Source organism: Canis aureus, chromosome 5 (assembly GCF_053574225.1).
Source record: "Canis aureus isolate CA01 chromosome 5, VMU_Caureus_v.1.0, whole genome shotgun sequence".
NCBI lineage: Eukaryota > Metazoa > Chordata > Mammalia > Carnivora > Canidae > Canis > Canis aureus.
Window position 1 is genome coordinate 76,516,632 of NC_135615.1, and position 13,139 is coordinate 76,529,770.

At 53.3% G+C, this 13,139-nt stretch overlaps 2 protein-coding genes across 2 annotated transcripts; both read right to left on the minus strand.

Annotated features, from left to right (window-relative positions):
- Positions 1-28: 28 nt before the first annotated feature.
- LYPLA2 (lysophospholipase 2) lies at positions 29-4,429 on the minus strand. Its single transcript, XM_077899157.1, has 10 exons — positions 4,271-4,429; positions 2,846-2,948; positions 2,497-2,528; positions 2,305-2,370; positions 1,789-1,836; positions 1,632-1,702; positions 1,416-1,489; positions 1,240-1,341; positions 963-1,136; positions 29-875 (listed from the first exon to the last, which is right to left on the minus strand). Exons 2-10 carry the CDS (start codon positions 2,921-2,923, stop codon positions 825-827), a joined length of 696 nt encoding a protein of 231 aa, XP_077755283.1. The 5' UTR covers positions 2,924-2,948; positions 4,271-4,429; the 3' UTR covers positions 29-824.
- A 1,906-nt stretch (positions 4,430-6,335) lies between these two features.
- Positions 6,336-12,710, minus strand: PITHD1 (PITH domain containing 1). The gene is made up of 6 exons (XM_077899156.1): positions 12,496-12,710; positions 11,732-11,775; positions 11,298-11,375; positions 8,662-8,766; positions 7,834-7,942; positions 6,336-7,260 (listed from the first exon to the last, which is right to left on the minus strand). The coding sequence occupies exons 1-6, from the start codon at positions 12,691-12,693 to the stop codon at positions 7,159-7,161; spliced, it is 636 nt and encodes a 211-aa protein (XP_077755282.1). The 5' UTR covers positions 12,694-12,710; the 3' UTR covers positions 6,336-7,158.
- Between the last annotated feature and the right edge of the window lie 429 nt (positions 12,711-13,139).

A 13,139-nucleotide genomic window follows, 5' to 3' on the forward strand; every position in this document is an offset into this window, starting at 1 on the left:
TCTACTCCTTGGATAGAATCATCCAGCCTGAGATCTGAAGCAATTTAATTTTATCGGAATCCAGGACACAACAAGAAAAACACCCAAAACCACATGGAGACAGAAGACGAGACACAACTCCTCCCCCACCTCCCCCCTGGCCCTAGAGTGGGGACGTTGGGGGGCGGGACAGCTGGGGGAGACCTTGAGCCTCAGTCCAGCCCAGCAGGCTCCAGGCCTGTGGGGAGCTGGGGGGGAGGGGGAGGCAGGGCCCACCCCCACGTTGGAGAGGCTGAGGGACGGCCCCCCTGGAAGGACTGCCCCCTCCCCAACACCCCTGCCGAGGGACAGGTAGCCCACAGCAGCACGAGGGCCCAGGGCCATGGACACATTCATGATTGAGAAGCAGCTGGAGGGCAGGAGAGACAAACGATTATCTGGGCAGAATCACTTGGGGGAGGAGTGGTGGGTGGGGCCTGGAAGGGCCCCATGGGCCAAACCCTGAGGTCACAGGAGGGGGCCCAAAGCGGGGCTAGTGAGTGAGGTCCTGAGTGAGTGGGTCAGCGGCTTGGGCCCCTTTCTCCCGCTGCCTACAGCCCCTCCAATACTGCTGCCAGGGGGGCCCCGCCTCCAGGGACACGGGAGAAGGGCGGCCCACCCCCTGCTGCAGACAGCCAGGGGGCTGAGGCCTGGTCAGGCCTTGGCCCGCCTGCCCCAGAGGCTATGGGAAGAGGACAGGTCAGGGATGGTGGGGACAGGGGCTCGACCGGCTCAGATCCAAGATGGTGCCGTGCGTGCTGGGTCCCCAGGAGCTGGGGGAGTGCGCTGGAGGCCAGCGACTCTGGTTAGACAGGAGGCAGCAGCTTCTCAAGAAACTCCTTCACCGCTGCCATCTCCTGGGGGTGAGGCGGGACTGTGAGAAGCTCCCAGCTGAAGGGAGGAGGGAGAGGGCTGGGAGTAGGAAGCGGCCCCTCATCACTGACCTGAGGACAGGAGCTGTGCATGACACCTGGGTAAGTCTTGAACTGGACCCTGGCAGGTGTGACAACGGACCGGAGCTTCTCAGCCGTCAGGGCCCCAAACCGTACTGGAACCATGGGGTCCAGCTCCCCATGGCACTGAAGGATGGCCAGGTCCTTGGCGCTGCCATTGGCTGCCTGTGGGCCAGACAGGCCCCGGAGGGCAAAGCCAGTGCTTCGGCACAATCCCCAAACCACGAGGAGACTCCAAGGGCAGGAGTGGGGCCATGGAGACACTCACCTGGGGGAAGGCCCGGTGCAGAGGCAGCCAACAGCTCAATGCCACGATGCCAGCCAGAGGGTGGGGACAGGTAAGGGCCGTGTAGAGGGACAGGGCCCCACCCTGGAACAGAGAATGAGAGGTCATGAGGGCACAGTTGTTCACCTACCTCCCCCACCCTCTCTCTCTCCCCTCACCTGTGAAAAGCCTCCCAGGACAATTCGGTTGGCAGGGATCCCATTCTTCATCTCATGCTCGATCAAGGCCTTGACTGGAGGGAGGGGGCATGACTGAGTAGGGGAAAAGCTGCTGGGGGCCTGGGGAAGGAGCCCGATATTGCCCAACGCTTTCTTGGGGTTGGGAGGGCGGTGGAGGGGAAGGAGGGTGGATGCTGAGGAGGGGCTGGGCCTTACTGTTCTCTGCTGCCTTCTTGATGCCAGCCTCGTCCTCTGGGGCATCTGGACTTAGCCCCATCAGGTCAAACCTGGGAGAGGACAAGCGTTGGCTCCTGGAAGACCCGGGCCAGCCCCCGGCAGTTCTCAGCTCCCATCCTTCCCCCTGCCAGCTTACCAGGAGGGCATCACCATCTTCATGTTGAGAGTCACAGGGATCCGGGGTCTGGGGGAGGGCAGCGAGAAGAGCCATCAGGCACAGAAGGGATGAGGAAGCCACAGCAGCTGAGAGCAGGAGGGGGCAGGGTAGCCCCTGGGGGCCCCTCCCAGCAGGCAAGGCCTGTGTTTAAGGTGTTGCCAGGCAACCTGCCACGTGGGGCTGGAGGCTGTGGTTGGGGCACCAGCAGAGAAGCAGAGCCGGGTACTCGGGTGTGACAGGGTTCCCGCTCAGTCGGTGAGTACTTGGGGAAGGGGCACAGGATCTCCTGGCTCTAGGAGATCCCTGGCCGAGGAGGGCCTCGGGCTGGGGGCTGGGGGCGCGAGCTCCTGGGAGGGAAGGCTGAAAACGGTGCCTCCAACTGCCCTGGGCCCAACCGCAGGCTGTAGCTGACAGGAGACGACAGGCCTGAGACCACAAGACCACCCCGTAGCTGATCCCCATCCTCAGCCCCTCCCTTGCCAGGGTGACACTCACGCATGGGGACAGATGTACTTGACGTGAGGGAGCCGGATGGTGGAGAGGGCGTCAGCCCAGCTGTGCCTGTAGGAAGGAAAAAAGGCACCGGTGTACAAAGGGAGAGATGGAGGGTGCAGGTCCCTCCAATCCTGCCCTCTGGGCCCTCCCCCACCTCCCCCAGGAACACCCCTCCCTCCCCAGCTCACTCACCCTGTGTCTCCAAGTCCATGTAAAAAAATAACCTGAAAAAGGGTCAGACATGGGGAGGTGGGAAGAGGGCAGTCATCACGCTGCTCTCATTCCCCCCCCCAGTCGTCCTCCTCCAACTTTGGGCCACCCCTCAGTGCCGCCAAGGACCTGGGGCTGGGGGTGCGGAGGGGAAGGACCGTGGGAGCGGCCAAACCGGCTATTAACCCGTTGCCGCCTGGCTTCAGATTGCTCCCTTGTCAACCGTACCACCTCCATTTTTCCCCACACCCCTTCCAGCCAGTCTCCCTGGCTGGCCTGGGGGCGGCCTGGGGGCTGCCTGGGGGCTGCCTGGGGAGGAGAGGACCCTTACCGCAGCCGTTTCCCGCTCAGCTCCAGACACGGTGGCAGCATCGGTGAGCAGGGGCACAGACATGGTGTTACCACACATACACTGCAGGCTCCACGGCTGGGGCCTGTGCAAATTTAGGGGAGTGGTCAAGAGCAGCCGGGAGAAGAGCCTCAAAGCCAGGGCCCACTCAGACTGTCAGCGCCCCCCTGCTCCCTGGACTCTGTCCTGGGCACAAAGGAAAGGCAGGCAGGAAGTCTGGGCCAGAGCAGGTAGGAAGTTTGCCTCCATTCCTGGGCTGAGAAGCAGAGGAAGCACCCTAGTGTCCCTGATTCTGGCCCCGCACACAGCCGGCGCTCGCTGGAGACCAGGGGGGCAGAGGGGAGCTTGGCCGTGGGGGAGGGGAGCCAGGGCACCCCTTGCGGTCATCCCCCCCCAACTGCCTCCTCCCTGCTTTCCAAGCATCACGTCTCTAAGAGAGCCCCGGGTTCCCTCCCGCCCAGCTCCCAGCGCTGCTGGGGAAAGAAGGGGAGAAAGATTTGCTTTCAGCCCCTGCCCCCCACCCCCACCCCATTTTCTCCGGCTCCGCAGGCTCCCCAGCCTCCCCGGCCTTCACAAGCAGTTTCTGGCTCGGCCATTCCCAGGGCCCCCGGGGGCGCCCATGTCCCCAGGAGGCGCGGACTCCGGCCCACCGCGCACCCCCTAACTGGCGGCCCACGCCCCACTGAGCGGTGCTACCTGCTGCTGCTCGTGCCCGCGGAGTCCGGCCCGGCCCCCCAGTCCGACCACGCTCCGGGACTCCCAAACACACAAAAGAACGTACGGCTGGCTGGCTCCTCCCCATCCTCAGCATCCTCCCGAGTCCCCCGGGGCTCGCGCCCCCGGCCCCGAGGCGCCCCCGCCCCTCCCGGACCCCGAGCGCACCTCTGCACGTGGATCCCTCCCCTCTGACCCCGGCGCCCTCTCCCTACACGGGGATTCCCCCCCCGCCTCCCTGGGAGACTTCCACCTCTCGCCGCGGGGTCCCCGCTCTCAAAGTGATGCCTTCCGCGCTGCCCGGGGCGGGGGAGCTCCTCACAGTCACACACTCGCACCCGGAGCCCGAGTCCCCCTCTCTCCACGCGAGAAACGTCCGCTCCGGCCAAAGGTCGCCCCCTCCCGACCCCGGGCCGGGCCCCCGCTCCTGCCCACCCGGGGCCGTCTGCGTCGGACCCCGGGAGCCCCAGCCCCGCCGCGGGCCCTTCCACTCGCGCCCCCAGCGCCCCCCGCCACGGCCGGACCCTCCTCGCCCCTCTGCCCGCGAGTCCCCGAGCCGGGCCGGCGCCTCCTCGCACCGCGCTCCCCACCCCCACCCCCGCCGCCGCGCTCCCCTCCCCGCCCGCCCGGCCCCCGCCGAGCGCCCGCCCGCCCCCGGCAGCCCCCTCCGCCGGCGGGCCCCGGACCGGGTACCTCCACTCCCTGGGGCTTCCGAGACCTCTCGGGCGAGTCTCCTCTTTCTCCCGCACAGGCACACACTCTTCCCCCTCGGCCGCCCCCGCCGGAACTTCCGCTCGAGTCCCGGGAACCCAGCCATCGCGCTGCCGGAAGTGGCCTGGCCAGCGGTACGGAACCCGGAAGTGGGCGTCGGCGACCCGCCAGACGCGAGCTGCCATGTTGGGAGCGGCGGAAGCCCTCGGGTGGCCTGCGGGAGCCGCGCCGCGCGTCGGTGGCTGCCGCGTGCCGCCACCAGCCGTGCGCCGCCGGGGGGGACGCCCCCTCACTCTGGCCTAGCTTCGCAGGGAGCCCGCGCGGGACGGACGGCCGCCCGCGTGAAGACGTCGGCCCTGGCCGCCCAGTCCTCGTCCTGCTCTCAGGAGGAGGAAACTGGCGCTCGGGGCGGGTAAGGAAACAGCAATCTCGGGATGACTCTAACGCTGTCTCCGCACCTGCTTCCTGAGTTACAATACGCTGATAAACCCCACCCCGCCTGCTTCACAGCTCTGCTGCGAGGCTCACATGAGGTCAGCCTGGAAATTACAGTGTGAGGACCGGAGACCTAAAAAGGACCCCGGGAAAACAACGCAGGTCACATCAGGGCAGCTGGACAGGCAGGGTTGTCTCTGCCCTCGAGCAAGACCATGTGGACGGTGCACCACGTATCAATGGGCTCCTGTGAAGAACAGAAAAGGCTTCATTTTGTTCCCATTTTGCTCCTTGCTGCACTGCTAACAGTGGAAACGGGCTCAGGGTCCACAGAAAGGCTGGAAGGGGAAGCGAACGGAGATGACGGGCTGGGGGCATCTGCGAACAGGAAACGAGTGATTCTGGTACCTCACCAGCTCAGGACTCCCTCCCACTATAACCTACGGTAGTTTTCTTTGAACTGAAAGAAAACGGTAAACTTGGGAACTCAAAGCACTTCTCCAGGTGGAGAGGCAGTTCGGTCCTAAGTGCTCAACAGGTACAAAAAGCCTAAGATACCAGAATTCCAAACAGGAAATATTTTGAGTCCCGAGGACTGCAGCAAGCCAAAGACCTGGACTGGATGTCAGAAAGCGAGGAGTGTGCCCAGATCACGTAACTGCCAGCCACACCCCCACCCCCACATCCCTGCTATGTCTGCTTTAGAAGAGTAAACCGTTCCTCCTGCACCCCCAATCACCTGAGACCCTGGAGCACTTCTTCAAATTCTCAAACAAGTTCTTCAGAGTGAAGCTTCAAATTCAGAAGCCCAGTCCCAGAGGCTGCCTATGATTAGGCTTTAATTAGCAGAATGAAGGGATAGTCTGCTCTAAGATTTCTAACTTTTTCGTCCTACTCCAAATTTTAAAACATAGCCTTTATTTTTTACCTCCGAAATGATCCAACTGAAATAAAGAGGCTGTGGCTGAGGAGTAGGACCCTTAGTGCACCAAGAATTGCATTTGTACTCTGGTTGATTTCAAGTTCTATTTTAGAAATCTTGAGGCTAGACAAAGCTTGCAGGTGGCAGGCTTTCCCTTGGACAGGCTGAAGAAACAGTGTTCTCTCAAGACGATAAGATTCAACACTGATTCTCATTATCCACTGTTTCTATTTCCTGCAAAGGAAAGACTACTGACCATCTCAAATCCTCTCATTTTAGATACTCAATTCTCTCCAATTGCTGTCTTGACTTAACAAAATTTAAGCCCAGGCTTAGGTCTGCATGTGCTGCTCACTTAACTTTCCTTGCTCTCATTTCTTCTGGTGAGCTGTGGGATCTGTTCTCCCTTGTTTTTGTAAATGTCACTCCACAAGTTACTTCCTCTCATGAGAAATGGAACATCGGTTTATAGCCTCACCTTCCTCTTTACAAAGCGTGGGGGAGTGGGTGTAGGAGTACTTTTAGTCCACTGTACCTTTCCTGGAGAAAATGATCTAGTCTTGAATATCACTGTGGCACTATGACCTACCTGATACAAAACAACAAAAAATTTCAAAGTTCCATACAGTCCCCCCTAAAGTGATGAAAGTTTAATCAGTACTACCAAGAAATCAAAAGAATATACAAACATTAAGTCTGGCAAAGATTTATTAGGAAGCTTATTAGTTACGGTCAATAAAAAGCCATGAACAGAACTGAGATCTCCAATTTCTGGCACTGTGCTTACGACACTAGTTAGAAGCTAATAAACATTAAGGATGTCCCAAGGGGAATCTTACCTAAGTCCCAATCTTATCCAACCAGGACAACTCACAAACACAGAAATGATGCCCATGTTCTCCCCAACTGCTTACCAAGGCAGTAGGTAAAAAGACCTCCTCAAGCTATGAAGCATCAGGAGATTTCTGCTCCTCTAGCTATAACAATGGGACACTAGTACATGACAGACAACTCCAAGCTGGGCAACTTGACAAGAATGCTGAACGCTGACAGGAAGAAGGAGCAAGCAGGGACAAGTATTTCTAGTTGGAGACCCTCCTGATGGCTAATAGAAACACAATGCTGAGGCTTCAGAAAGTTTACTGCAGCCCAAGAAATAGTTTCCATTAAAAAAAAAAAGTCACACAAAAATCCTGCCACAAAGCAACAAGACACTTGGGATCCCATGGCCACACTGACTGGAAAGGCAGACATCATTCAATGACTGCCAGATGCTGACCAGCCCAAGACTCAATTTCTAGGCCCTAGAGAACCGCGATTGTCCCTCAGCACCCACACTACCCTCCCCGGTGGTGTGGTCCATAGGCCAGATTTCTGCAGCAAGCCCCAAAGACAAAGCTTGGCAGAGGCTGTGGCACCAACTCTCTCTGGAACCCTCTCTCTCTTTGTCCTCCCCAACAGGATGCTGTACATCTTCACAGACACAGCGCTTCTACGGGAGCCCTGGCCAGTCTTAGGAAATGAAGTGTGTCTGTGGGGTAACCTGATGGACCCTGTGGTCTGCTGGGTTGGCTGATGCTTCGTAATTGCAGATGGTCACCTCATGTCGGCGAAGCTGCAAGAAAAGTGAGAGGCTGGGTCAGCTGGCCACTTCCCAGACCACACAATGGAGTAGTCCTTATTCAGGTTCATTTCTGGAAGTCATCTTTTCCCCCTTCTGACACTCTTATCCTAGGATGATTGCAAAGATCATTATCAATGATTCATCCCATAACTTTAAAAATTCATTCCCCCACTATAATAGTGCCACTATGAGAAGAAGATCTTATCTATATCTTGTTTATCATCTTATATCTGGGTGCCTGGAACAAGAAAAGTTACCAAAAATGTTGAAGAGTCTCAAAGTGAGAAAAAAAAAAATGAATTGATATCAATTGTATTATTTCAACTCCCTTAAAAATACCTACAGCCTGTCAAGAGATGGACAGTTTACAGTAATGAAAACCAAGAAAAAAAAAAAAAAAAGAAAACCAAAAAAAACTGTGCACAGTCTGAGAGCAAGTGGTGTCTCACATGCTCTTTTTTCCTTAAAGTGCCCATATCCAGCATACAGATATATACACACATATATGTATATGGCAGGGGATGGGGGGAGGCAACGTCAGGAATGCTTCCTGCCCCTTCTTACCTCAGTCCATTCTCCTCTCAGGCCAATATACAAGACCTTTGTGGTATCAGCTCCAAAGTTTTTTGAAATATGAATTGAGAGATGATAGACATTTGAAAAACGAGAAATTCTAGAGAATGAAAGGAATGGGGAGAGAAGACACAGGTCAGAATTCAAGCACTACCTCACCACCAGCCCAAAAACAACAATTCTAGCTCCAACTTGTGGTAAAACCCAGGTAGATGTCAGAGAACATTCTGGGCTCTTATGTCCCATTCTTGTCTTTTAGAGAATTGATTCAGTGGAAACTGAGCATCTCCCAGATCTTGCTCCAGGCCACAGGAGGAGAAAAATGAGTCAACACTGGGATCCCATGGCCACACTGACTGGAAAGGCAGACATCAAGGAGCAGGAATGAGAAATGCTGTATGACCAAGCAGGGATTCTAACACAAGTTCAGTATTGATCTCACCAATCTTATCATTAGGAAAAAGAGAGAACCAGTGAAGACATAAGGTGGTCTTGTGTAATGTGGCCTACTGTAAGCTCACTCTGCAAAGAGTAATTGTGAAAACATCTCTCTTAAGACCACCCTAGGAGCGCACTCAGATTTGTCAACTGCTTACAAGTTTAACAAGTCCATGACTTTGCACTGCTTCTCTGCCAAAAATTGACTAAGCCAAGGATCAGGCTTCCTCCACTGTTTTAACTAGTTTCTCACGCTAAGCAGGAAATGGGCCAAAATTAAACTGCAAGCTCAGTAAGTGCTAATGCATGTATGTTCACTGCAAATGAACACCCGCTGTTCCTCAGGAGAAGCCAGAGAGTGGAGACAGGCCGAGTGCTTACTTTGTAGCATACTCTAATTCTCCTGTAAGATCCCGATTCAGACTAAAGGTCTGATCTGGCTCCCTGTCTGTATCATCAAAGGACATCTGTGGAATGTTTTTGTACCTGAGAAAAGAAAGGGAAGAAAAATCAAGAAATGTGCATTATCACATTGTGCATATTTTTCAGTTTTTCAGAACTTATTGACTCAACTGCCTTCAGTTTTATCAAATTTTAGGAATGGCATTTTACTGGCATTTATACACAAATATCTTTAAAACAACAAGAGCTGAGAACTGCAACATAAGCCAGTGGCATCTTTGAGTGGGTTAAAATCACGTGAGAAGCAATACACAAAGAGGAGGCTCAAACCAGGTCACGTGCAGCAAATGCAAGGAGAAAATCAGCAACTCAGCACATTCAGACCAAGCTGAGGAGGTTAAATAAAACAGCTTACTCATGGGGGGAAAAAATACTTTGACAGAAACCTATAAACAGAGTTAAGAGATAAGAGCAGATAACTTCTTGAGCAGGTAACGGTCAAGCAATTTTTGTGTCTAAAATTGCCCTATATATTGAGTCCTCTCAATTCTTCAAAAAAATACAATTTGGGGGTTTCCATTTCAAAAAGAGCACAAAAGGCTGCCAATCCACAATGGGCTTTGGAAAGTCAAGTAAAGTGCTAATGAAGAAAAAGGTTTTCAAAGAAATATCTAAGAAACAGCTGACCCCTCTACAACTCACATATTCTAAACACCTCAGCCACACCCCCACCACCTCTTAGAGCGTTTTATTAACACACCCACACAGGAGGGGCCTAGACATTAGGGGCAGCAAAATGCATGTAATTTAAGAAAGCAAATGTTTGCTTCAAAGTGTTTCTAAGAATGATGCACAGAATAATAATAGTGCACATTTATGAGTAGCATTATGAGAGGCAGTATAGCACTGCAGTTAAAAGCAGTGTCTCTGGAGCCAGACTTCTAGGTTTAAAGCATGGCTCTATCACTTACCAGCTGTGTAATTTTGAGGAAGTGATTTAACCTCTCTGTATCTATTTCCTCATTTATAAAGTGGGGATAGTGATAGTACATATCCCATACAATGATGAGATTACATAGAATCAATTCTAAGATACATATACTTTAAAAATTCTACTATGGAAAATTTCAAATATATATATAGAAGCAGAGAGATAAATACAATGAATCTCCATTTAGTTATCAGTCAGCTTCAATAATCAACATTATGCCTATTTCCTATCACCCTCATTTTGTGTTTGACATTTTAAAGCAATCTCAAACATTTCACTTTACTCATACCTATGTATTTCTAAAAAGGCTTCTTAAAACACCACTCTTAAAATGATACCATTTAACAAAAATTAACAATAATTCCGTAAAATCATCTAACACCTAGTCTGTGTTCAAATTTCATTAAGTACCAATTTAAATTTTCTAGATGTGTCAGTGGCATGTCACAGCTAAATAAGCTAAAGTCTTTTTATTAGTGGTGTATAAGATAATTACAATGGATGACTTCTTAGATTTGATAAGGTGTAATATATGTAAGGTGTTTATTTAGAACTGAGGGCTATGTGTTTGTACCTGCCCTCCCCCAACTGGGCATTTATTATGTTCCAGACTTACTCTAAGCTCTTCCCATGTTAAGTATCATTCAATTCTCTCCACGGTCTTATAAGGTTCATACTATTACTACTGTCATTTTCAACATGAGAACACTGAAAGACAAATGATGCCCGAAAGCTATGCAGCTAACCGTTGGTACAGCCAGAATTTGAACCCAAGCCTTTTATTCCAGAGCCCACTCTTAACCATGATGCAACATGTTTTCTAGTTTTCTCAAGCCAATCCATTTCCCCAGTAAACAAGTCTCCAAAAGCATCAACTCAAAGGGACTGTTTCCTTAAAATGATTAAATATGTGAGTTTGCTTTCAAATTCATGTTTTCTAACCTCCAAAAATAGTGTCAATTTCTTATATCTCTCATTTAAATTGACCAATTTTTCAGGAAGAAATTTTTTTTGAAATGTAAACTTCTTCCGCTGTTTGTTTCTCCAGCACTCAAAAACATTTTCCCCTTCCCTTAGGAAGGCTATGCTGGACTAAGGCAAGCTGTCACAATGGGAGCACTAACCCTGGTGGCAACAGATCCAGTGTTGCAAGAGGTATATGGAACTCTGCAAACTAAAGGGCAGGCACACTCAGATGGCAGGAATTCCATGTCCAAAAAACACATGCAAAGATTCTGTGTGAAATAACAAGGGTAAATTTGGAAACTAACCTCAAGAGTAAAAACCGTAAAGATCATTTGAGATCTGCAGCTGGGTTACTAAGAAAACTGCAAAGTCATCAACAACTGGCATTTATAGGATGCTCTGTGGATGAATGGCGCCACAGCAAGCACTTTGAAAAGACAGAAGCTGTTGGCCTTAAAGATGCTTAATCTAAAAAAGTCGTTAATTCAGGAAAAGATAAGTGCATTCTGATGCAGAACAAGACCAAGATTTTTAAGGGGGGGTTTACTAGGTTTCTTTTAACCTAGTAAAAAGAAAAAAGTGTGTCATTCTGGAATAAAGTGCTACCAGAGAAAAGAGAAGTAGGAGCATCTTGAGGGCCTCAGCCCTTGCCACTTACAGTCTCATCTCAGAGGGGTGTGAGTCATCATCCTCTCCCATTATAATGATGCCTTTGAGCTTGACATTGCCTGTAAATCTGCAGAATGCAAAAGAAGTTGTCAACCTGGGTCTGAACTTTTGTGTAGCTGTGTGACCCTGGACAAGACCCTTCCCCTTTCTGGGCTTCCTACTCACGTGTCAGACTTATACCAGAACAATTTCTAAGATCCTATCTCCCAACTGCATTCTGCAGTTCGAACAAATTTACCTTAACTGCTCAGTTCTTTTTCCAACAGATACATTATGCTTTCCTTCTCAAACCCACCACACTGTAATTTCCCCCCCCACTTCTAGAAACAGATGTGTGCCCCTGACACCACCAATGAATGAGTCCTGAGAAGACAACTGGGTACAGCCTATCTAGCCTGAGGCCAACACCAAGGAGATACTTACGGAATATTAAACAGAAGCTCTTCATCTGCATCACTTTCAACAAACTGGAGGGAATGGGGAGTGGGGAGGAGAAAGCAACAAATATTTGCTGAGAGCCTACAATTTCAGGCATCTTCCACCCTGTCCTACGACTGGAGCGCAGTGCAAACAGTCAACCTCCCTCGGTTTTCCAGCACTTACTAATGCTGGAAGCTTAGGAGCTAACAGTCTGCAGACCACCCTCTGGAAGGGTTGCTAAATGGGGGGAGCCCGTGAATAAACTTCCAGGCAACCAGCCTCCTGAAACTGTGTGCAAAAATCTGTGCCTGTGGGGTCCAAGCGGCCCCCAGTGTGTCCAGCAGCTCTGTGACTCCACAGTGGCAGACGCTCTAGGAGGAGGACACGCTCCATCTGCCTAGCCTGTCTTTGGTCTTCATCAGGTGATAGGATCACGCGGCCATTGGGACTACTAGTCAAGCAGCAGAGAAAACGCCCTCACGGCCATCCTCCGTTATCTCCTGAAGCTCTGGAAGAGAATGCTGGCTGTGGAGGGCCAAAGCGCCCCTTTCCCTCTCTGGGCCTCAGTTCCTCTATCTGCACAATGGGGACACTCGACCCTGTTTTCTTCCCACGGGGCGGGCAGGTGACGGGCAGGGGAAAGCCCTTGGCAAGCCGGCTGTCGTTATTTTTAACAGCAGGACTGAGGCCCACAGAGCAGACGGGAGGCCTGACGCCCCGCGCAGGTCCCTGCCTCGCCCGCCCGCCCCAGGCCCCGGAAGGCCCACCTTGGAGCGGTCGGTCCGCTCCTCCCACGGCTTGAAGACGCCGCGGCCGCTGCCCTCGCGGCTCTCGTTCAGGCACTGCAGCCGCTCCAGGTCGATGCGCAGGTACAGGCCGTAGGCCAGGCCGCGCTGTTCCGGCGGCTCCTCCCGCTCGGCGGCGCAGCGACAGCCGCCCCCGCCGTGGCTGTGGCCGTGCGACATGGCGCCGCCGCCGCCCGCGCGTCCCCTCGGCCCCGCCGCCGCCGCCGCCGCCGCCGCCGCCACAGGGCTCGCTCCGCTCCGGCCGCCAAGCGCGCCGCGGCCGCCGCGTCGTAAAAGGCGCCCCAGTGCGGCGCATGCGCCCGGGGAGGGAGGGGCGGGGCTCGGAGAGGGCTTGACGCTTGACGGGCGCTGGCAGGTGCCGGAGAGTCCCGCGTGGGCTCGGCCCGGGCCGGTGCCGTCGCTCTCCCCGCTCCCACAGGTGGAAGCCGAAGCGCAGGTTAGGCTGGCGTTCCGAGTAAATGATGGCGCTGGGATTCGAATCCCCCTTCCCATTAGGCTAACGTCTGTGCCCTTTTGCCACCCGCGTTTTTGGGGAGTTGGTCGAGGAAAGCGTGCGCGGTGATAAGGCCCCGAAGGGTCGGGAGCGCAGCGTTATCGCCGCCTGC

Coding starts and splice junctions, on each gene's coding strand:
- LYPLA2 (XM_077899157.1), bottom strand. CDS start 2,923: ATGTGTGGTAACACCATGTCTGTGCCCCTGCTCACCGATGCTGCCACC. Junction 1,837..2,304: donor AAGTACATCTGTCCCCATGC/GTGAGTGTCACC, acceptor GCCCTCCCCCAG/ACCCCGGATCCCTGTGACTC. Junction 876..962: donor TGCACAGCTCCTGTCCTCAG/GTCAGTGATGAG, acceptor CCTCACCCCCAG/GAGATGGCAGCGGTGAAGGA.
- PITHD1 (XM_077899156.1), bottom strand. CDS start 12,693: ATGTCGCACGGCCACAGCCACGGCGGGGGCGGCTGTCGCTGCGCCGCC. Junction 11,376..11,731: donor GAGCTTCTGTTTAATATTCC/GTAAGTATCTCC, acceptor TGCATTCTGCAG/ATTTACAGGCAATGTCAAGC. Junction 7,943..8,661: donor GAATTAGAGTATGCTACAAA/GTAAGCACTCGG, acceptor TTCATTCTCTAG/AATTTCTCGTTTTTCAAATG.